Genomic DNA, 23,570 nt, shown 5'->3' with positions numbered 1-23,570 from the left:
ATTTCAATTTAGTAATTCAATTTAGTCAGGGAATCTTGCAAACTTGTAGCGGATTTATTTAGAAGTATAACATCGTCACCATAAAGCAAAGGTCTGACATTAACATCTCCAAAACCACTTTCCTTCATAATGTGATCCATATAGATAATGAATAACAGAGGGGAAAATGTACATCCTTGTCTCACACCAGATTTAACATTAAACCATCTTCCTGCTTCCTTCAATTCTAACTGCTGACTTACAACTCAAATAAAGGCTAAGTATTGCTTGATGTAATGCCCAATTGACACCATATAACTGTGGCATATTGAACAGCTTCTCTCTTGGCACCTTGTCATATGCCTTTTCCAGATCGACAAAACTTACATACAGATCTTTGTTATATTCCCATGATTTCTCCACTGTCGGTCGTAAAGTGAAGATCTGATCCTGAGAGCCTCTATATGGCCTGAATCCAGCTTGTTCTTCACCAAGCTTTTCTTCCACAATTCTTCTCAACCGTTTCTCAAGTATACTTGCATAGATCTCGCCAGGAACACTCAGTAGGGAAATACCTCTGTAATTCACACATTCAGTTTTATTTCAATTTTTATATATGGGTACTACGAGAGCTCTACTCCAATCATCGGGAATTCGTCCCTCTGTCCAGGCTTTCTGAACTATGCAGTGTAGCCACTGTAAGACTTTTATACCATCATAATTCAGCATTTCTGGTCGAATATCATACTCCTGCTGCCTTTCCAAAGCCATCAAAAGCATTTCAAGCTTTTGATGGCTTTTTCTACTTCAGGTATGGATATGTATTCATGACTGAATGCCTGTTGGGTGTTTTTTTACCACTGTGCTGTCATCACTGCTTGTTTCATTTAGCAGTTTTTCAAAGTAATTACTCCATACTTCAAGGATATCTTTTTCTCCTGTTTTCAAGTCACCTTTATCATCTCTAACTCCTTTTACAGCATTCTTTCCTCCATTCCTAAGCTTCTTCAACAACCTCCAGAATATTTTGCCACCTTCTTGATATTTATTTTCTATATTCTTGCCAAAGTCCTCCCATGACTTTTGTTTAGCTAGTTTTACACAGTGTTTAGCATTCTTGCATTTGTCTCTGTATTCTCTAAGAGCACAAGCTGAATTATTTGCCAGCAACTTTTGATATGCTTTCTTCTTTTCCTTCACGGCCTCTTTAACTTCCTGTGTCCACCATGGAGTTCTAATTTTTCTATCCTTGCAGACAACTTCATCACATGCCTCTCTAGATGAATCAATCAGGGCTATCTTCAAGGCTTGCCACTGAATCTCCAAGGTTTGATTTCTGTTCTCAAACTCTTTCATTTTTTTTTTCAATAATCTTTGTGTATTTTAGTCTATAGTTCACATCTGAGAGCTGCTCAACTTTTATTTGCTTTAAAACTTTCTTACATGTTATTCTTTTCAATATGAGAGTCAATTTTATCCTGCTCAAGACTAAATAGTGATCACTTCCAATTTCAAATCCTCTGTACACTCTGGTGTCCTGCACCAGGGAGAAAACATCACTTTGAACAATAACATAGTCAATGAGACTTTTCTTATTCCTTGAATTTCTCTCCATGTGAGTTTGTGCACATTTTTATGTTGGAACATGGTGTTAGTATTAACCAGTCCATGTCCTGAGCAGAAATCCAACAGATATTTGCCATTATTATTAGCTTTGCTCTTTTCCCCAAATTATCCCAAAATATTTTTGTATATCTCAATCATTTCCTACTCTGTTATTTAGATCCCCAACAAGGACCAGCTTTTCCTTTTTCATTGTGTCAGTTGCTTTTTCTAAAGCCTCAAAAAATATCTCCACTTCTACCTTACTAGAACCTTCTGTTGGACCATAGGCACAAATAAGTCTCATTGTCCAGTTTCCCCATTCTCATATTTGCCCACTGTGCTATGGCTACTCCTTCTTTTCCTTGATTGTCATTGCCTGAATATAACATTTTGTATTTAATGCTCAGAAAGATCTCACCAGTTTTTGTCTTTTTTGTTTCAGTCACCCCCTATTACGTCGATCTGGTACTTATATAATTCCTTAGCTAGCTCCATTTCTTTGCCATTCAGGCTTCTTATGTTGATAGTACCGATCTTTAACTCTGGTGATGGTGAGTTGGGGTGTGTTTTTAGATTTGTCGTCCCACGAATCCTTCCTCTCTAAGAACATCTATAAATAGGACTGTAGAAAATCCAGGATCCTAAATCTAAAGTAACAACTTGAATATTAAAAAATAGGACATCACTGTTAAAGAAAAAAATCTGTAAGAAAGAATGTTTATTCATGTTTTAATTTATAAATAATTTTTAAATCAAAAATAACAATTGTAATAATAGAAATAGGACATCACTGTTACTGGAAGGAAAACTATCTGTAAGTAAAAATGTTTATTCATGTAATCATAAATTAAATCTAGCTTGATGTAATTTTTTTTTTCCCACTAGAGGTCATGCCAGTGAGTAGCAGGTGATTAAATCATTGTTTCTCTAGCTTTCAGTTTGAAATGTAACGCAGCTTGTCTTGTATATTTATGTATGCTCCAGATGATGACCTTGATATGGAGATCAAAACTTCGGGATAATAAAAAGAGTTATTTTAACACGGTTGTAGAATCCATAATTTCAAAAATGAATAAATCTATCTATCCTTGCTTATCATGCTGCCAACACTAGTAGATTTAAATTTTATCATCTGTTCCTCTAATGTAAAACACAATGACATTGTCTGAATTTCAACTGCTTTGATTGCATGCCTATCTAAAACTTTGAGATGTAATTATTATGATTCACTGTTAAAAAAAAAGTTTATCTAATCCTGTAATGAATTAAAAAACTAACTACTGTTTCCTTTGAACTCTGTTTACCTGCTTATCAGCTGTAAGCAGTAAGCAGGACATTTTTTCATGTTCTCTCCAAATGATATCCTTGTAACATGGAAGAAACATAAGATCTAATAAATTCTACCTACACACATACTTTTCTTTTCATGGGCTAACCATTATTTGTTTCATAATAACGAAATTCATATAATCAATTCACGTTATTCGTTAGTTTGAATAATGAGTCTGGTAAGATGTTATTTGACATCTTACCAGATGTTGTAAAAATCCTAATTAGGTACCATCTATGTTAGAAAAAGAGAAAACAAATATTGTTGAAATATTGTTGATTCCAAAAACTCTCTCTGACTTATGATTTCTGTGTAGCACTTTTGTTTTCTTCCAATTGATCCTGTGAGAAGTAGTATCCAAGGCACGGTCTGTTAGACCTGATTTGCCATAACGATAGTGCCAAATGCCAACATTTCTTCCTGTCTGTTCACAGTAAGACTGGTCACAAGACCAGGGCACTTCATAAACTCCTGGATGTGATAAAGAAGACAGTTTGTCGTTAGGTGAATGGATGAGAGTTGCCAATTTGACCTAAGGTTTAAATATGGTACATAGCTGATAGTTATTGAACACTCTAGATATCTTTTTCAGATGTGCCTTGAATGTATGGGATGGTAACAGTTTTGCTGCAGTCTTGTGTGGTAGGCAGTGGAGGGGATTTCTAGGGAGCATTTAGTATTTTTTCCATCTTATGGAGATTATAGCCATTGGCTAAGAAGGTATGACATCAGTGAGTGAGTTCAGTAGTAAGAACATTGCCATTGGAACAAATAGCTCTAGCTCTGTGATTTAGTGTTTTTTTAGTATACCACACTGTTGAGCTGGATGATGGTGTGACTGTGCAAATATCTCTCTGTATGTGTGGGTTTTCTATAAACAGAAAAAGATAAGGAACCAGATGGTTCCTTATCTTTTTCTATAAAGCCGTGTGATTAGTGTATCCAGGAAAGGCAGACAGTCATTAGCTTCCTCTTCCATTGTGAAGTGAATTTTAAGGTGTTGGCTATTAAAATGCACTAAAAATGTATCCAATTGGTCTGGACCTTGTGGCCAAACAGCAAACACATCATGAACATAGCATAGCCAAAACCACTGGTTTGAGAGTGGCTGTATTCATAGCTAGCTTTTCCAATTATTCTATGTAGAAATTGGCTAAAGGGGAGAAAGTGGGAGGAGCCCATTGCTCTCCAATCTAGTTTTTGTATATCTTCCCTTCCCATGTAAAATAACCTGCATGTACTGTAAATTTAAATAGTTCAAATATATCAGGGGGATAATGTGACTTTATTAAATCAAGGGTTTCGATTAAGTACATTTGTAAATAGTGAAGTGATATCAAAACTAATATTTTTTAAGTGAACAGAATTTTTTTTAACAAAGGAGGGCAAATTATTTATGAGGTTGGCTAGTTTAGCTAAAATTTAGCTAAAAGTTTAGCAAGTTTATATGTGGAACTGTTTATACTATCCACAATATGATATAGGGGTGTACCTTGTTTATGAATTTTAGGTGCTCCACACATTCTGGGTGTTTTAAGATGAAAAGGCTTGAGTTTGTTAATTGCATCTGTTGGCCAGGATGCAACTTTTTTTCAATAATTTGCAAATTTTTTTTTTTTTTGAGAGTTAGTGGGATCACGATCTATAATTTGGTATGTAGACTGGTCTTGTAAAAGTATGTGCATTTCACATTTAATATTCAGCTAAATTCATCACCACAGTTGCATTACCTTTGGGGTGCTTAAGGATTAAAGCTGTATAACTGAGAGGAGACCTCCACATAGCCTTAAAAGGAATGCGGAGAACCAACCAGGGCTTCTGACCTAATGTCCAATCCTCACCTTCTCTAGTAGTAAGACTTATACGTTGGTTAGACATAACTGGTAATTAATTTACGGAATTAACAATGCATATGAAGTATATTAATTAAAGATAACTTTAATGAATCACTTCTATATTTCGGCAATGTCACATTGCCATCTTCAGGAACATAAAGATATGGTATGTGCACTAAGGAACTAACAAAGCAAATGAGGAAGAAAGTAGGAAACTAATTTTGTTCCTAAAGTCCTAATGGTGCCCTCTTGCAGGCTAATTTGGTAGTCTTGGCAGTTGGGCTGAAGTTCTCATAATGAAAGTCTCCCAAATTTGGGGCAGTTTCATGCACCCAAATTTGTTGAGGTTAGGAACGTTTTTTAGAGCTGCTGAAGATTCTTTGAATAATCTTTCGTATTTAAACTTGCTGCGATGGATTATTTTTGTTTTCTTCCAACGAATTTTATGGTGGGTATCTAAGGCATGGTCTGCCAACCCAGAGCGGCTGTACTGGTGAAACCAGATGTAGTCTTGGTGTTCTGAAATCCTGATATTTGTTGTTCTGCCTGTTTGGCCAAAGTAGGACAATTTGCAGCTGTTCTTAGTTTCCTTGCATAATTAGTCATTACAAAATGAAATTAACAGTTATGATTTAAATTTATATTTTCTGCATAATTCAGATATTTTATTCTCCGATTTTTAAAGTAAGCGATAGATTTGCTTATTTTTATCATTCAAAATATGTATATCAAAATTTCATTTCCTTTCACAATAGAATTGAACTTTATTTCGCCTCTGATAGTTTAAACCCCCCCCCCCCGTGGCTTTACTATGACACACCCGAAAACTGTTATGAAACATAGGTACAGTTTTTATTTAATTTGTTATTTTTCTCTAGTAATTCCACATAACTTTAATTTTTCGATACTGAAACTATGTGGTGATTATTATAAATTAACAAATTATAAATCAGACAATATACATATTATTTATGTATATTGTCTGATATCGAGAGACCCTTTACTAGGGAAAGGTTACTGCATTACAATGGATAATTACTATATGTCCTGAACTTGCTGATTTGCTTTTACAGCATTGTATAGATAGTTATGGTACTGTAAATGCAAAAAAGGCGAGATATGCCTCCAGATCTGGCTTCAGGAAAGCTATTGAAGGGGGAAATCCGAGATTATCAGTGAGGGAAAGTCTTTGCACTATGTTGGAAAGACAAAAAAGATGTTTTTCTGCTGTCTTCCCTGCACAATACATCAACGGAATCCATGGAGAAGCATGGTTTGAAGAAAGAAAAACCCATTGCTGTGTGTATGCATACAACGACACTATGGGTGGAGTCGACAGGTGCGATCAGCAGCTATCATTCTACTCTGTAATGAGGAAACAGCATAAAAAATATTACAAAAAAGTGTTTGGACATATATTAGATTTTGTTATTTGGAACAGTTTCCTCCTGCACAAGAAAAAATGTTTGTCTACCATAACATATCTAGAATACAGAATAGAAATTGCAAAAGCATTGCTGCATGCACATGCGCCTTCTTCAGCAAGCAGAAAAATAGGAAATGCTGCCAGACATCTGAGGTTGAATGCTGCTAACTCCAACCATTTTCCCAAAAATCTACCACCAACGGCTAATAAAAAAAAACCTGCATGCAAATGTTATGTATGTAATAAAAAAATATCAGAAAGGAAACAAAAATCTGGTACCCTGAGTGTAAAACTGCTTTGTGTGTTTACCCTTGCTTCAAGGTGTTCCACACTGTTCAAGAATTTTAAATTCTGAACAGTATGAAATAAAAAATGTTTGTTTTCAAGGCCATCAAAACAGTCCTTTTCAGGACTAAAATATTGATAGAGGGATACCTGAATGAACTGTTTCCTTTTCATCTTGAAGGCAAATTTTTAAGTTCTTTTTATGACACAGAATGATATTTTCGAAGGAATAAAATATAAGAGGAACTGGAATAACAGGTAAAGTATTTCACCAAAACAATAAAAAATAATGAAATAAAATCTATCCTATATACATATAAAATGATAAGCCTTTTTATGTCATGTTTTTCGAAATGTTTTGAAACTCAGGGGCTACCCTGAGTGTCGAGTTTTCAAAATTTGAGTCATCAGAATTCAGGGGCGGAACCCCCTTTCGAGTTATCACAATTGAAGGAGAACTGGCCTACCAGACCGGAACACGGGAGATTGGGAACCCCCCCCCAGTTAATAAATGAAATATATAAATAATAACGGGAACATTTTCACCTTGCCAATACTCAACATTGATGTGATATGGGTTCCAAATTTGTTTCCGAGATATATATTACAAAGTTTTGTAATAAAAATTTCTGCCACAATGAAGTTTGACATAATCAACAATATTATTACTACCTTATTTCTGTTTCTCGTGTAGGAAAAAAACGGTAAAATGTCACTCTCATAATTATATGAGATGTTATAATGGCAAAAATAGTAAGAAAAAAGTCATTTGCACTTTCTCTTCAAAACACAAAGAAAGAACATTGTAAATTCAGCCAGTGGAAAAGAAAATACTACATATTTTTCTTCTGTTATCTGATTTTTTTTTCTTGTAGTACAAAGAAGAAATCACTGCATATAACATGAAGTCTGCATGAGGCAAAAAATCTGGAAATTGGTTACATTATAACGAATAGAGAAATCATGTCAGAAAAATTATTCACGTAAGATTCTAATCTCAGCAGACATAACATTTTCTTCTAGATTACATATCTAAAGTAACTGAACCGTTACTACTATTTTACACTAAAATGAATGGGTATGTTCCCCAAGTGATTTACGTTTGTAACGAATGATTTATGAAATAAATTATCTGAAATATCCACAGATTGATTAGGTCTATAACCCCCCCCCCCAAAAAAAGAAGATTATGAAACGCATATGCACCTTTTCTTTGAAAATAATTCAAATCCTCTTTATCAAGTTAATTGTATGATTTAATTTCTAATTGTTGATAATAAAAGTGAAACTGATCATTATAAATTAAGCAATTATTTTGGCATAAATAATGTATAAGCATGTAAACAAAATGTCAGTATTTCCGTTAGAATATAGGTAATCAACAATCGAAAAGGAAACAAGACATTCTTGACATATTCTGCACTATAGCCTGAGGCACTTTAGTGTTCTCCCCTTTCTTCTCAATAGCACTGAGAGTAGTAAGCCTTCAACTTTTCCTCCAGCTAAGAGGATATTACCAAGTATTTATAAGACGTAGATTATTTCAGAAATAGCTTCCAGCAGCAGAAGTAATATTTAGATTTTTTAAAAGAAAAACAAACAAAAATAATACTACTGAACTTTCTTTTGTGTGGTATGCATATAAACAATTTTGCATGGTGAAAACATAGCATATTATTTCTAAAATTTCACATAATTTTAGTGGACAGTAGAACAGCTGGTTTTAGATTGCAAATAAATAGAACAGAATTAGAAGCTTCATGGTACAATCTGATTGCCGTATATCTTTTGTCAAAATGGTAAAATGAAGTAATTGATTTTGAATGATGTCTAGAAAAGCTTTCAAACCTGTATAGAAATTTAGAGTAGTTATGCAGTTCCAGGAGAGGATAAGGAGGGGGGGGGGGGAAGCATTAGAAAATCTTCAAAATGAGCAAAAATTTTGAAACATTCCATATATATTTTTCACATTATATTTTCAACATATCTATGAGGATATGCACTAGATATTATTGTAACATGCATAATACAAATAAATAAATAAATAAATGACGAAGGTGAAGAATCACTGCTAAAATATCATTGAATATAAATTTTTGATACCAAAAAGACACACAATCGGAAACCGAGTAATGCAATGTAGCATTTTAACATTTTTTTTTTATTTTGTCTTTATGAATAACAAAAAATTGTTTCTAAAACTGAAATGTGATGATCCATATAATGCTATTTGGTTAGAAACGAAAGCAAAAGGACATATTTATTTCAATAAATATTATTTAAAAATATAAATATTTGACATAATATTTTCAAAGCAAACATTTGAAAATTCTGAAATTCGAAAAAAAATTATTCGATTATTATAAGTAAAGTGAAAGAACAAACAGTGCAACTCTTCCGGTGCACTGATTTGTAGAATAAAATACACCAAATTTACTATCACTAAATAGATTCATTGCAAAAGCTGATCAGTGGTCATTTCAGAATTGATTTCTTTCGCATATGTGAAATTCGTTTCAATTTTTGGGAAGAGACACAATAAATCATTTTAGAGGCAAGAAAGGTCAAATAACTTAGGACAGTAAATGAAATTCCAAGCAACACAATAGACGTAAAGACAGGGGGGCACAAAGGTCACTCAGCAACAGTTAATCCACTAATGGCTATACAATAGCCGTAACGAGATTAACGGCGGAGGAAGGTAATGGCATGATAAAAGGTAGAATGCCGATGAAGTTTTGATCCATGAAAAAAGCTAGGGAGAGCCGACTATATCATCCACACCAGCCGGTTGGGAGGTTAATCATCCAGAATTCAACCTTTAAATCATACTTTCTGAATTGTGCATTGCAGCCACTGTATTATACCTCCATATCTGAACATTTCTGGTCCAAATATGAACAGCTTTTTACACCTCAATTATTGATATGTACTTTTGATTGTATTTCTCTAGAATATTCTCTACCACTGTTCTATCATTTAATAATCTTTGAAAGTAAGTACTCCAAACATCCAAAATATCTTGATCTTCCATTCATATATCATCTTTATCATATGATTACTTTTACACTGCTCTTTCTTCCATTTCTATTTCATTGGCCTCTGGAACATTTTGCTACTTTTCTGATATTTGTCTTCTATATTCTCACCAGCTCTTCCATGACTTTTGTTTAGTTACCTTTCTATACGCAGCTTAGCTTTTTCCCATTTTTCTTTGTATTTCCTCAAATCTATTAACTTATTTGCTAAAAAGTTTTAACATGCTTTCTTCTTTAAAAAAGAAGAAAGCATGTTAAAATTATTTAACTTCTTGACACCACCATGAAGTCTGAATTTTTTTTTATCCCTGTGATGATCTCACCTAATGCCTCCCTGGCTGAATGAATCAAAATTCTTTTACAGTCTGCCAGAATCTTCAAGGTTTGATTACTGTTTTCACTCTTTCATTTTTTCCCCTCCCAATAATGTATCTATATTGTTTTCCCAATAATATATCTAGTTCACCTTTGAAAGCTATCCAACTGATTGTTTTGAGAGAACATAAATATCCCTTCATGGTATTTTTTTTTCTATATTCAAAACATTGTGAAAAGGTTTTTGATTAGAAACTACACATTGAACACTAATTGCATAAGATATTATGATGGTCTAACATATGATAAAGTGTATATTATGAAAAATAATTACTCAGAGATCTTTGTACTCAGATGTTGTTGAAAAATGTATTCATATTTCCTTTAGAGGACAAAATTTTAAGCCCCCATTACTAATGTATCATGGAATGACTCATTCTCACAGGAGAAAGTCAGAGTTGCTCAGAGAAAAAGACTCTACCATCTGATATTTTCTGCATGATCTCACCTAATGCCTCCCTGGCTGAATGAATCAGCGTTTTCTTTAATATGCTTTCAAAACTTAGGCTGAGCACAAATGTGTGCTCAGCCTAATAAAACTGCTCTTATCATATTCAAGCATCTAAACTGAAGGCTTTTTTTCCAGGAAAGTAATAATGCATGGCAAAATGTGAAAAAATCCACACATGAAACTGTTCACATAAACCAGATTAAAAGCACTGTCTTTGTGAGAATAAGGATGCTTAAAATAATGAAGCGAGCTCATGAACAAAGCAACTGTACATGCTACTGCCAAATAACTTGGCCTATTGTCTTCTATATTTTTCTATTGTGTTTCTGTTATGTTTGTCATTGTATGTGTTTTCTGGCATGCATGCACATGTGTATTCAACAAAATGGAGTGCACTAAGTTTTTAGGAGTGAAACACTGCCGCTTCTGCATGGAACCAACTAAGCCACAAGCAACTGAAAAGTTCTGACCAACATTCCTCAGATCCTAGATAGCGAATGAAACCCAAGTCCTTTCAAACCAAAGTGCACCAACTAATGCTATCAAAAAACTATGGAAGCACGTCTTTCGAACATGTGATCATCTAATACATTGAAATTAAAATGAAATGATTTTCTTTTCTAGCTGAAATAATTTAGAAACTTTGTTTCTAAGTTATTTTAGTTTTTTCATTTTTTTTTTCAAAAAAATACTAACCTGTCTGCATAGGTACCATTGCCACAGGTGGTGAACTCATATGCTTGTTACACATTTCACCTTCACAACAGCAAAACAGCAATTGTACTTTAGGATATTTCTTAGTCGGTTCAGTTTCCGTGCAACCAGTTTTTTCACTACAGTCTTGTAGATGACCAATCCAGCAACCTGCTAGTTTAAAAAAGATTAACAGACTACTTCTTAAGTAAATGAGATGAAATGGGAAGCAGCAGTTCATGCATAGCATAGTCATAATTTAACATACAGAATACATAATATGTGTGGCACACTTTATTTTTTTCTCATTCTGTGGAGGAAACAGAAAATAAGGTATCACAAGTAATCTGGGCTAATTTCATCTGGAAATGTTACTTTTAGATCACATATTTTTTAAATGTGGTGTAAAAGAAACAGATTCCAATCAAAACAGTATCCATATGGGAAACCCTTACTCGTTAAGACCCAATTTTTTTATTTTTAATGAAATGTCCCAGTAAGTCAATAAAGTTCCACAAAATGATTAACAGTGCTGTGGTTCAAAAGTTATTTTTTTAATTAAATAAAAAATATTCCATTTTGAATTGTCTGCAGCTACTTGCCACAGGCAAGTGGGCAAGTATTTGTTAAGTCCTGTCTATGAGTATGAATTATCCTACTTAAAAATAAACCTACACCAGCAAATAGAATCATATTTTTATGTAACACACAGATTCACATTCAGGTTCAGAGATACATAAACTTTCAATATATTTCTACATGAACTCTAGACTCTTATTAGATTTTAGGAACACAAATTATTTATTTATCAATGAATCATCATGCACAATTTAAAAATCATGAAACTTGTTTGCAAACTCATTCTTTCAATCATTTCCACTTTAAATGTGTATTATTATATATCTAAAGTTTAACACAATTTGTCTACTATAGAATTAAGAAACTAGTAACATATATGACAATCATATTTACAATCTCTTAAAACATCTTTAGGTAATAGCAAAGTCTCCTTAACAACCATTAATATAAACATAACATCTTATGAGGATTTGAAGTATTTATCAGAACTTTTCATCCTCTCCCACCACTTCATAATTCCTAGTAGTCAATGTGATGGACTGTTTTTCTAAAGTCAGATATATGTACTTTAACACTTTTAAGAAAAAAGTTAAAAAAAAAAAGACTCATACCCACAAGTAGAGAAACAACATCATTATCACATAACTACTTTCCTTCCTTGCATGAGCAAGGCATATTAAGTTGCAATACTTTACTTGCAATAATTTTCAGTTTAAATGTGCTCAAATATAAATATGGAATAAATATCTTCTCACAGAATAATCCAATCTTGAATCTAATCTAGTAAAGATCTCGAATAATATAATGAAACTACTTTAAAAGAAGTCTATGTGAATGCAATTTGTCTAATCCAATTAAGAGTCTGTCTCATTTCCTCATATAATTATTTAAAATGAGAGAAATTGCTTCTTTCTTCATCAAAACAAAAGCAGAATATACTGATATCACATATTGTATTACACACACACACAAAAAACTATAGATCAGGCATGGGCAACCTTTCCTGTTTTTTTTTTTTTGGGGGGGGGGGCAAATTATCATTCTGTCTCTGAGTCAAGGGCCAGACCAAATTATTAAATAAAATAAATTAATATTAAATGAATTAAAACAAGTTGCTACTTCATATTTCATTTATTTATAATATAATGCTTTGGTATAAAGCTCTACATAAATTTTATAATATAATGAACGACATAACAATTTAATGTGAAGATTGGCTTTGTACTTCAACTATGAGACTATCAATATTGACGTTAATATTACTTAAGGATAATCGTATACAATTTTCGAGGTTTTTGTCCATTATTCTTGTCCGAATTTTTGATTTATTGTATTTCATCCTCGAAAAAAAACTGTGTGTGCTGCTGAAAAGACAAATGATTTTTCTTGAAAAGGCATGTAAATTTGTATATTTTTCTTCCCCCAAATAAAATTTATAAAAATCCGTCAAAGCAATGTTGTTAAATTGTGATTTTAACACCAAATCCACCTGAAGCTCAATAAGTTCCATCTGTAAGTTTTCTGGCACATTATTTACATCAACATCCATTGGACGAGCAAATATAGCAAATGTGGAGTCTTTGTTTTTGAAGTCGGCAAACCTTGTATCAAATTGCTCTATTAGTGCCTTCAGTTCATCTCCATAACAATTATAAGGGATATTTTTATGAGTTGCTAGAGTAGAAAAATGATAACAATTTTTAGCTCTTATCTGACTTTCTAACAATCTTAGTTTATTACAAAAAGCTTTGACATGTCCATGCAGTTCATGAACCAATTGTCCCTGTTTTTACAATTTCAGATTCAGTTCGTTTAGGTATCCGGTGACATCTACAAGGAATGCTAAATCACACACTCACTCATCATCTTTTACTTGGTTAATTGTGTTTCCTTTTATGTCCATAAAATCTGCAATGTCTTGTCTCAGATCATAAAATCGTTTTAACATTTTACCTTTACTCAACCGCCTCACTTCACAATAATAAGACACATCTTCATAATCCGAAAATAGGTCTGCTAAATACTCCTTAAACTGGTGGTGATTAAGTGCACGTGACTTAATAAAGTTAATACTGGCTACTACAACTTCCATAACATTTGTGAATTTAATTGATTTTGCACACAGATTTTGTTGGTGAATAATGCAGTGAAAATTTGTTAAATTTTCCGCGTGAACTATTCCAATAAATCCCTTCTGTGCACCAACCATTTGCAGGATTCCCTTCAGTGCATATGCTAGATAATGAACTCCATTTAAGCCTAAATCTCTTGAAGACTGTGTTGACTGTTTCAAATATATCTTCACTGGTAGTTGTTCCTTTTAACGGCCAAAGCGCCAATAATTTTTCTGTGATGTTGAAATCTTCATCAACTCTTCGAATAAATATTGCTAGTTGTGCTGTATTGGTACTGTCATCCAAAGCAATTGAAAATGCTTCCAATCTAGCAATCTTCTCTTTTAAACTTTTTTTGATATTATCAGCCATAATTTCTGTCGGACAACAGTACGTCTTGACAAACGAATATTCTCGAAGTCTTTTTTCTTTTCAGGACATTATACTTGCAACATCCAGCAGACATTCTTTGATAAATTCTCCTACGCCAAATGATTTAGAATGCTTAGCAATTTTTTCACTTACCACAAAGCTGGCTTTGACAATGCTGTGGTGCTGCATTCTTTGCTTGTTGAACATTTGCTGCTGGGTATCCAAGTTCTTCTTCAACTTCTGTATTTCATCTTTTTGTAGTTGTCCATCAATTTTTGGGTGATCCGTATGTCTCGAAGTAAAGTGTTTCTTCAAGTTGTATTCTTTGTTGATGGATACGGATATTCGTTGCACAGCAAAGATACAGGCAAACCTTTATTCAGAGTAAAATAATCCTCCGTCCAGTTGTCTTCAAATTGACAATTCTCTGCATCTACTTTTCTTTTTTTTTGCAATAACCCATGATATTGTCCCAAATTTATAAGTGATATTCAGAACTGTCAAACAAAACTGTCTTCCACACCGCAGGCACTGAATAGAACACAACATCAACGCAGGCGCCGAACAGAACATAACATCAATGCAGGCACTGAACAAAGCACAACACCAATGCAAGTACCGAACTGACACGTTGTAACACGTTCACACATGCCGCTATTCAAAGTGAGAAAGAGACCTTGGTTGGAGAAAACATAGTGTGTTTTGCGCAAGTCATATGACTTCAGCTTAACATGAGTTAGTAGAACACATCATGTTTTCTTCCACCATGAATCAGACAAACTTCGCTGAAATAGATTAGAGCCGGATCCGGCGCGCAGGCCGGGGATTGCCCATATGCGCTATAGATGAATAAAAATATGTGTTCGAGGCATTCAATAACTATAAATTACTCATTTCGTTGCAATTTCTATGAATAAAAACCTCTGTAATGGTGTTTACTCATAATACCATTGTGAAAATGTCTGCATTATAGCCTATAGAGAATACCTGTCAATTAGTAAATATCAGAAAGAAAAGTTTTTCTTCTTAATTCTAGCAAATATGGCATGGATAGTTTTCTTAATGAAATTTACATGAGTTCTTTCATTTCAATTTTGGGATCTTTAAATGTTTTAAGTTCATTCTCTCTCTCTCCATCCCTCCCCCCATTGTTTTTCTATCAACTTGTATAATTCTTGAAAGTTTATTTTTCACTTGGTTAGAGTATAATAAATTTAGTTTAATCCTTTATCCAAGTGTGAGCAAACAAAGTTTGCACCTGAAAGTATCAGGCGCAAACTTTGTTTGCTCACACCTGGATAAAGGATTAAACTAAATTTATTATATTGTATAATTCTTATCCTCGTCACATGACTCTCAATGAATCAAATTTATCAGTTAAGTAAACATCAGCAATTTCGGATATGTACTCCCAAGAGGTGTTCAGGTTACTATGACATAGTTAGCATTACATGATTAAGTTTACATTATTATTAATCTCCCAATCTCTTAAAGTTAGACAATTTTCTTCCAAATCAATCTATTACTTGTGAACACTCTAATATTGTAACATTTTGTGCTTCTAAGGCATTTCTGACTGAATCGATCTACCTAAACCTTGGTCTTCTTCTGGGTGGCTTTCATGCCACCTCTAAAACATGCAATTTCACGAAGTATCACTTAGATTGTTTGCAATCTAATCCATGATTAGCATAAGATTTTATTGGGTTACCCTACATTGTCTGTCTGTCCATAACTCTGGATCAGTGTAAGTCATAACTACATAAGTGAGGGCCTGCATGCACATTTGGCTATGCAAATTTGTCCAAACAGGATAAATTTAAATGCTAATGCTATTAGTCATTCTATAAATTCTAATTTTCCAGTATAAAATGATCTCGATAACATAATAAACACTTTCAAAATATATATTCAATGAAAATGAATGTGCATTATTCTAGTTTTAGAATAATGAACACTCAAAATTCATGCGACTATAAATAAGATTAAATTATCAAAAAAACCCTTTAATGATTAGTCTGGAGCAAATACTTTTAACATACCATAACACTAAAACTGATATAAAATACAAAGAACTATGACATAAAGAATTATGATAAGTTTACCTAAAACACCTCAGTATGTGTAATATTGAACCAAGTTTAAAATTGGCTTAACACATTTAGTGCTACTGATGCTTTAAAGTGTCAAACCGTTACTTGTGTACGTGACAATGCTGCTTCTTTTAATATCACGAAGTGACATTAAAAGTGTCAAAATGATATTTTGCACATGCCACTGCTGCTTATAAACATTGTGACTCGCATGTTTCTATGCTGCATAACTCAATCTGGTTTGGGCACTCGAATCATGTGAATGTGTAGGCACTGCAGCAAAGTCATTCTGAATGGCCTAGGCCATTCAGAATGGCATATGAAAAATGTTATTGGATTTTACATACATTATTTATTCCTTATGTTCTAAAGCACTACCTAATACTACCTAATCAGGAGAGTAATTGAGTGAAAATTAAACGGATGAATATCATCATTGAACTAGAGCTGCAAAAAAAAAGAAACAACTTGGAAGTTTATTTTTCACTTGGTTAGACTATAATAAATTTAGTTTAATCCTTTATCCAAGTGTAAGCAAACAAAGTTTGCACCTGAAAATATCTTCAGGACAATGGTAAGGTAGTGCAACACCAGGCAACTCCAAGCAAAGGTGGACCAAGCTTTCATCACTCCTTGTCTCAGTATCTCCCATAATGCAAAGCACATCTCCTTGAAGGCATGTATACTGCTATGCATGAAGGGTAGGGCCACTACCCAGACCAGTTTCAACCTTTATTGAGGTCTCGTCAGTGGGATGCAGACTCAAACGTGGAGACACTAAGGCAAAAGCAATAGGAGAGGTCATATTTACCTATAGGAGTTGCCAACAGGTGTACCTCCTTATTACTGAATTACTCTGGATTTAGAGAAAGATGTTGGAAGTTTGTTTTTCTTACCCCAGTCCTGAAGATATTTTCAGGTGCAAACTTTGTTTGCTTACACTTGGATAAAGGATTAAACTAAATTTATTAAAGAAACAACTATGGAGGAAATTTAAGGAGAAAGGTGACCAGCAGGCACATGAATAGTATAAGGCACAGGACTCAAGGGTAACAAACTAGTGTGGTAAGAAAGGCAAAAGCAGAATATGAAAGGAAGTTAGCAATGTAGGCTAAAGATAATCACAAAATCCGAGAAAAGAAAGAACACATATGACAAAATGATTTTAATGAATCTGATGGTAGGAAGGTAACTTAATCAGTCAAAATAGTAGAATTACAAAGTGAACACTTTGCAAGAGTATATTATCCAGGTAGTGATATTATAGGAACAAGAGAGAGCCAAAGACTTATATGGAAACTGAGGTAAATGAAATGGAGGTGCATAGTATATTACGGAACTTTAATGTGAATACAGCTGTGGGATTGGATGGCACACCAGCTCGAGTGTGATGTGAAGTGGGGAGGGAATTGTCAGTGCCCTTGACCATATTGTTTAATCTAAGTCTCAGCTCTGAGTTAGTTCCAAGGGGGTGGGAAAGAGAGAAAAATAGTTCCATTGCATAAAGGAAGCTCCAAGACTGATGTAGCAAATTACCGACCAATCAGCATATAAGGAGTTGTTGTCAAAGTATTGGAGAAGTTGGTCAAGAGTAAAATACATGAATGAATAGATGGAAATGGGATACTGTATGGGGGGTAGGTCAGTAATCAGTCAACTGCAGCACATGGGGATGGATATAGGGGTTGATGAGATGGATAGGAGAGTGGTTGATGGAGAGATATCAGAGAGTAGTTTATTCAGGTGTAGAGTCCAAAAGAAGGCCTGTGACTAATGGTGTGCAGTAGGTTTCTGTTCTAGGATCGCTACTGTTTAACTTGTACATTAATGATATAGGAAAGGATCTGAGAGGAACTGTTCAGTTATTTGTTGATGATGCAAAGTTGGGTAGAGCAATAGTTAATACAGATGATGTCAAAATTTTGCAGGATGATTTGGATAGTTGGCAGACTGAGCAAAAGAGAATAGATGTCAGTTTAATGTGGCAAAGTGTTTTGGGGGAAAGGATTGCCAGCTGTACACCACATTGGTGGAACTGTACTCCAGGAAATTGACGAAGCCGGGGGGGACACGTAGCAAAAAGTGGCTAAAGCAGCTCATCAGATTACTTGGTTACCAAAGAATACTTTGATGACAGAGACAAGCAGGTTATTGTTCCTCTTTATTGAGTCTTAATAAGATCACATCTTGACTACTGAGTGCAGATCTGGATGCTAGGGTTTCTGGGTGATGAGGAGGAGGTGGAGAAGATCCAGAGGCGAGTGACCAAGATGGTAGCAGGTCTATGGAATGAACCTTACGAGAACAGGTTGAAGATTTGTGGATTACAGAAACTGGTTGATAGGAGGAAAAGGGGTGATATGATTGAGACAGAAATTAGAGGGGTTTTTACAAGATTAATTCAGAGGAAATTTTTCAGAAGAGGTCTGGTGGTGGGAGAATGAGGAAGGGAGGAGGGTGCATCCATGGAAACTGAGTAAGAATGTAGTTAGCAAAGGTGTTAGAACCAGGTTGCCAGAATCTGTTGTGGGTGCCATGACTGTGAACGAGTTCAAAGCAAAGTATGATACATAATGCACAAATTTTATGTTAAAGATACCAAGCAATTTTATAAACTTGGTTTTAATCCTTTTTCCCAAGTAAGCAAACAAGCAGGTAAGTCAAGTTTGCACCTGAAATATTTTCAGGTCTGAGGCAACTCGTGGTAAAGGTGGAGTAAGTTCTGATCACTTTCCTTAGTATATCCCATAATGCAAAGCATATCTCCTTGCAGACATGTATGATACTATGCATTAAGGGAAGGGCCACTACCCAGACCGGTTTCGACATTTAATGAGGTCTTGTCATTGGGAGCCAGATCCTGAGATGCAAACTTGACTTACCTGCTGGTTTGCTTACTTGGTTTTAATCCTTTTTAAGGATTAAAACCAAGTTTATAAAATTGCTCAGTACCTTTAACGTATAGTATACCCAAGGTAAAAAACTTTCTATACTGCACAAATGTTGGATAGCTCTTGACATGATGTTTAGGGCCTCCCTCAATAAGTCAAAGAACTCCCTGAAGTAGCCAGTAATAATAATAATAACAACAAAGTTTTAAAGTGAGTGAATGCTATAAGGATACTTCAAGGCTATAACAGAAATATGGTTTTAATATCTATAATATAGCCATAAAAATGAGGCTATAATAAAATACCACCATAATAATAGAAATGTAATCTCTATTATAGCAGAAACAACAGTGCTTGCACTGGAAAAATAACAAATGCCAATTAGACTTCATTCATTTCAGTGTCTTATTATATACTGAACTTCTGGTTAAAAACATCTGAAGTGTATCAATCATTTTGAAAATGAAAAACAAATAGAAGCACTTAAGAAAATGGTTCTGAAAACAACCTGAAGAGATATTCTGTCTTGATTATTTTATTGGGGGAAAAAATCAGGGTGGGGAGGGAAATTACATTGGAAAATGGTATATGAAAACAAATCAGAAACTTCAATCTCCCTTCCTCACCCACACAGACATCTCCCTTTTGGGTGGTGAACTATCAAAACGGAGACATCAACTTTCAGAATGCTCCCTAGTATGAGTGGTTTCAAAATGAAATTTGACTAGTCTGGACTTCCCATGAGGTTTGATGGGTTGAATGCAGCCCATTCAGCAATTGCCTTCTAAATGGTGTAGAATTATTTGCATTCACATGGAACTTACTATTCATGAAAAAGAGAGACTGTCTTTCATGAAAGGCAAAAAAATAAAAGAAAATAAAAAATGAATAATTTGTTGAACAGTCTACAAGAATACATAACCAGTACTTTTTCAATGTTTTGAAAACCATCCTGATATATCTAATATAATTTGGGGAAATGGGAACTCTTCTTTGAATTATGGCAGTGGTTGGAGATGCACAATTATCTATGATCTCTGACAGGTATCATTCTGACTCAGCATACGTTTATTATTATTATTTGTTTTTTTAATGTGAATCCAACCCAAGAAATGTTGTAAACCTGTAGTACGTTCATATTTGTACTGTGAGTTAAGAGTAAGATAATCTGAAAATCTCTAGAGATCAGACTTGGAACTTTTTTCAAGTTACCTCAATGGTCTCACAGCTGGCAATGAAGTGCAATTATTACTTAAAAGACATTTATAAAAGCCCATGCTCACATGTGGTGCTCAGCTCTAAGCTCCCTAAATTCCCTTAACCAATATATTATTGCCAGTTTAGATTCTGGAGCCTCCATAGATCAGTCAGTATAGACAAAGCCCTTTGGTCGGAAAGACCAGGGTTCGATTCCCATCAGTGACGTGAGGAACCTTTATCTGGTCTCTTTCAACTAAAGGTGAGTCAGCCGGTCTCATACTGAGGTATATGGTTTTTTTCTCCAGGAAACTCTGGTTTTTCATCCCTCAAAACAGATCCCACGTTTTCATCCCATGGGGTCCCTATGAACACCCATGTCATAAAATATAGTACGGCAAGGAAGGAACCTTGCATATACAGTATAATCATCTCCCTAGTATGGAAGCACATAGCTATCCCCCACCAGCCGTATGGCTGAGGGAATAGGATGGATGAATATAGATTCCACCACTGTTAATCAACAAAAGGTTATTCTTGTTTCTATTACCTGTCTTGAGATAAATGCCATGAAAAGGTCTTGGGAAAATCTCAAGTGGTTGCCCTTGATATTTTTAAAGCATTTGATTGGGTTTGACACAAAGGCCTATTAAGTAAACTTCTTATCATATGGTCAGAAGGGTTAAGAGCTTTCTACCTGGACATTCTTTATTTTCAACTATGCAACTAATATTGTTGTTTCCCAAGGACCTGTTCTTTGACCTATTCTCTTCCTTCTGTATATCAAAGATCTTCTCCAGCTGAGTGCAAACCCAATATACAGTTATGCTGATGAAAGTACACTGCCCTTATCTGTCTCATTTGACAAACCTTGCACTACACAAAACAAAACTTTTCTGTTCTACAATTTTAAATTCTGATCTCCAAACTAATGAATTTCAATAACCCTGTTCATTTCAGTGCTAGCAAACTCAATTCAGTTCAATTCTCATTTCTTGCAAAAAGAGCTCTTTTCTTCTAGTCTTACTTATGATAACAAACAAATATCTAGACAAGATGCAATTTCTCTTCCTGGGATTACTCTAACCTCAAATCTCTCTTGGCATCCAAAAATACTCTGAACAAGTATTAACTTTAGTCAGGTATTTTTAGAAAATCCTTAGAGGTATCACCCCAAATGTGAAAATCAAAAATTCATTTATTTCTAATTCTCACATTTGGGGTGATACCTCTAAAGGCTTTCTAAAAATACCTGACTTAGTACAGAAGAGAGCAAGTATGTTGATTGATGGTCCATTTTTCATTAATTTATTCAACTTTCTCTCTTTCACAATAATATATATCTAGCAGCTATTTGGCATCCCTTCACAGTTCGATTCCATACTCAGAAGAATTTTTTTTCATTTTCATTTATTGTTTGTACTGCTGTCTTTTGGAACAGTCTTCCTTCTTATGCATTTTCTAAACTACAAATTACGTGTCTTCAAATTTAATGTTAACAAGTTACTTCTGTCTTCTCATCTTTCTGTTCATCCATAGTATGAATATAATATGGGCTGAACAAAGCTTCCATGGATTAATTACCATAAAAAAAATAAAATAAATAAACAAAAAGGATTTATGGCATGGGATTAGACTGAGGTTACTACTCACCCACTCGAGCCTAACTTCATAGTCTAGCCTTGAATTGCAAACTGTGTTGAAATGGCAGAATGGCAGTTAAGGCAAAACATGTTGAATACTGTAAGTATTCTAAGAAAATGTCACTAGAACAGTCAGTATACTATACTTATTTCATACTTCACACAGATAAAAGATAGCAATTGGTAATGAAGCCAATAGTCATCATAATGCATCACTTCCTTGACAAACTGTTTCATCATCATCACATTTTTGATATGTACCCTCAAAGTATGTACAGAATACTACATGACTAAGTCTCATTAGTCCTACCTTCCTATTAGTAATTTTTTCCATTAATGTCATCTGTTAACTCTCCTAATTTGTCACAGAGCTCTCATGTCTATGGTATGCAGTCTTTGATCAAGTGTTTTATTTCTAATCAAACTCTTGAATCCAAGTTAAAATTTGTTTATGCACTGTCCTGTCTACTGCTATTTCACATTTTGGCTAATTTCTCTCTCACCAGACTAGCTTTTGTTATTATATTATCTTATATTATCTACTTTTAAATTTAACTAATCATCTTCACTAAAAATTATGCCTAAATTACTGAAATATTTAGTAATTTAGGCATAATTTTCAACTTGTTCTAAACGTTTTCCATTCAAGATGCAGTCGATATTTTCCATGTCCCTGCCTATTTTCATAATTTTTGCATTTCTTCCTAATTTTCATGCAAATCAGTTATAGCAAGATTCCTTTAAATAAAGTGAATTCAATTATATTCAATTTAGTTAAGGAATCCTAGTGACTTGTGCTGGATTTTTTTAAGACAACAACATCTGCATATATAGAGAGCTAATATTAACAACATCAAGTTTGATGCCAGGTTTAATAATTCATAACGTGATCTATACAGATTTTTTTTTTGCTTCATTATTAAATATTTTTGCCATCATAATTTCTTTGTTCTTTATACATTTTTAACCATCTCTTCTGCCTACCATCATTTTTTTTTATCTACTTTCCCAATTCCATACACCTCTTCTATTTTGTTTGAAATGTAACAGCTGAAACTTTTAAAGGTTTCTTCTGTCATTTGGGATTCAGATCTTTTGTGCTATATTTTTGATACTGTATTTATATACCTCAGCATGCTCATTGAACAAAGAAAGCTTTGTTCAACTGAAGTGCAAATTCAGGGAAACTCAAGCAATTAGAGTGGATGCAAATGAATTTGTGTGAAGGCACCCATGAAGCGAATGAGTGTGAGAATGACCAAGTGATGAATCTAGTCTCTCAAGCAAAAACATTGAATAGGGTAGTCAATTCAGAAAGTAAAAGTGGGTGGGGGAGACTAAAGGGATGTAGTTTCTATATACTAATGCCAGAAATATCAGGAAGAAGAGGGAGGGATTTTTGGCATTGGTTAGTGCAACCTTGCCAAAAGTTATAGGCATTAGTGAGACTTTGCTAACAGCAGATGATGTAGATTCAGGTGACTAAATGTGAAGGGTTTAGTATTTTCAGGATAGATAGAGAAGATAGGATGGGGGAGGAGTACTGCTGATGAGAGCAGATGGCAGCCAAAAAAGAACAGGAGGCAGGTACGAAAGTGGCTGTTCATTTGAAGCAATCTGGTATGAGATTAAGGCCAGTAAGACAAAATATACAGTTGGTTGTT

The 23,570-nt window shown here is 34.2% G+C and overlaps 1 protein-coding gene across 4 annotated transcripts in view; it reads right to left on the bottom strand.

Annotated features, from left to right (window-relative positions):
• LOC150098858 (activin receptor type-2A-like) overlaps positions 1–23,570 on the bottom strand; it is a 181,969-nt gene that overhangs the window by 121,815 nt on the left and 36,584 nt on the right. For 3 of the 4 annotated variants that reach the window (XM_090404565.1, XM_090404562.1, XM_090404564.1), the window contains exon 3: positions 11,021–11,191. In XM_090404565.1, coding sequence (XP_090260691.1) covers positions 11,021–11,191 — 171 coding nt within the window. The remainder of the gene's footprint in view (positions 1–11,020; positions 11,192–23,570) is intronic. The other variant, XM_090404563.1, reaches the window with a different exon arrangement.

The sequence above is a fragment of the Typopeltis vanoorti genome, chromosome 15, assembly GCF_054136105.1.
Source record: "Typopeltis vanoorti isolate ZY-2024b chromosome 15, IOZ_Tvanoo_1.0, whole genome shotgun sequence".
Taxonomy (NCBI): domain Eukaryota; kingdom Metazoa; phylum Arthropoda; class Arachnida; order Uropygi; family Thelyphonidae; genus Typopeltis; species Typopeltis vanoorti.
The sequence above is the reverse complement of the archived record's forward strand: the minus strand, read 5'-3'. Positions and strand labels throughout refer to the sequence as shown.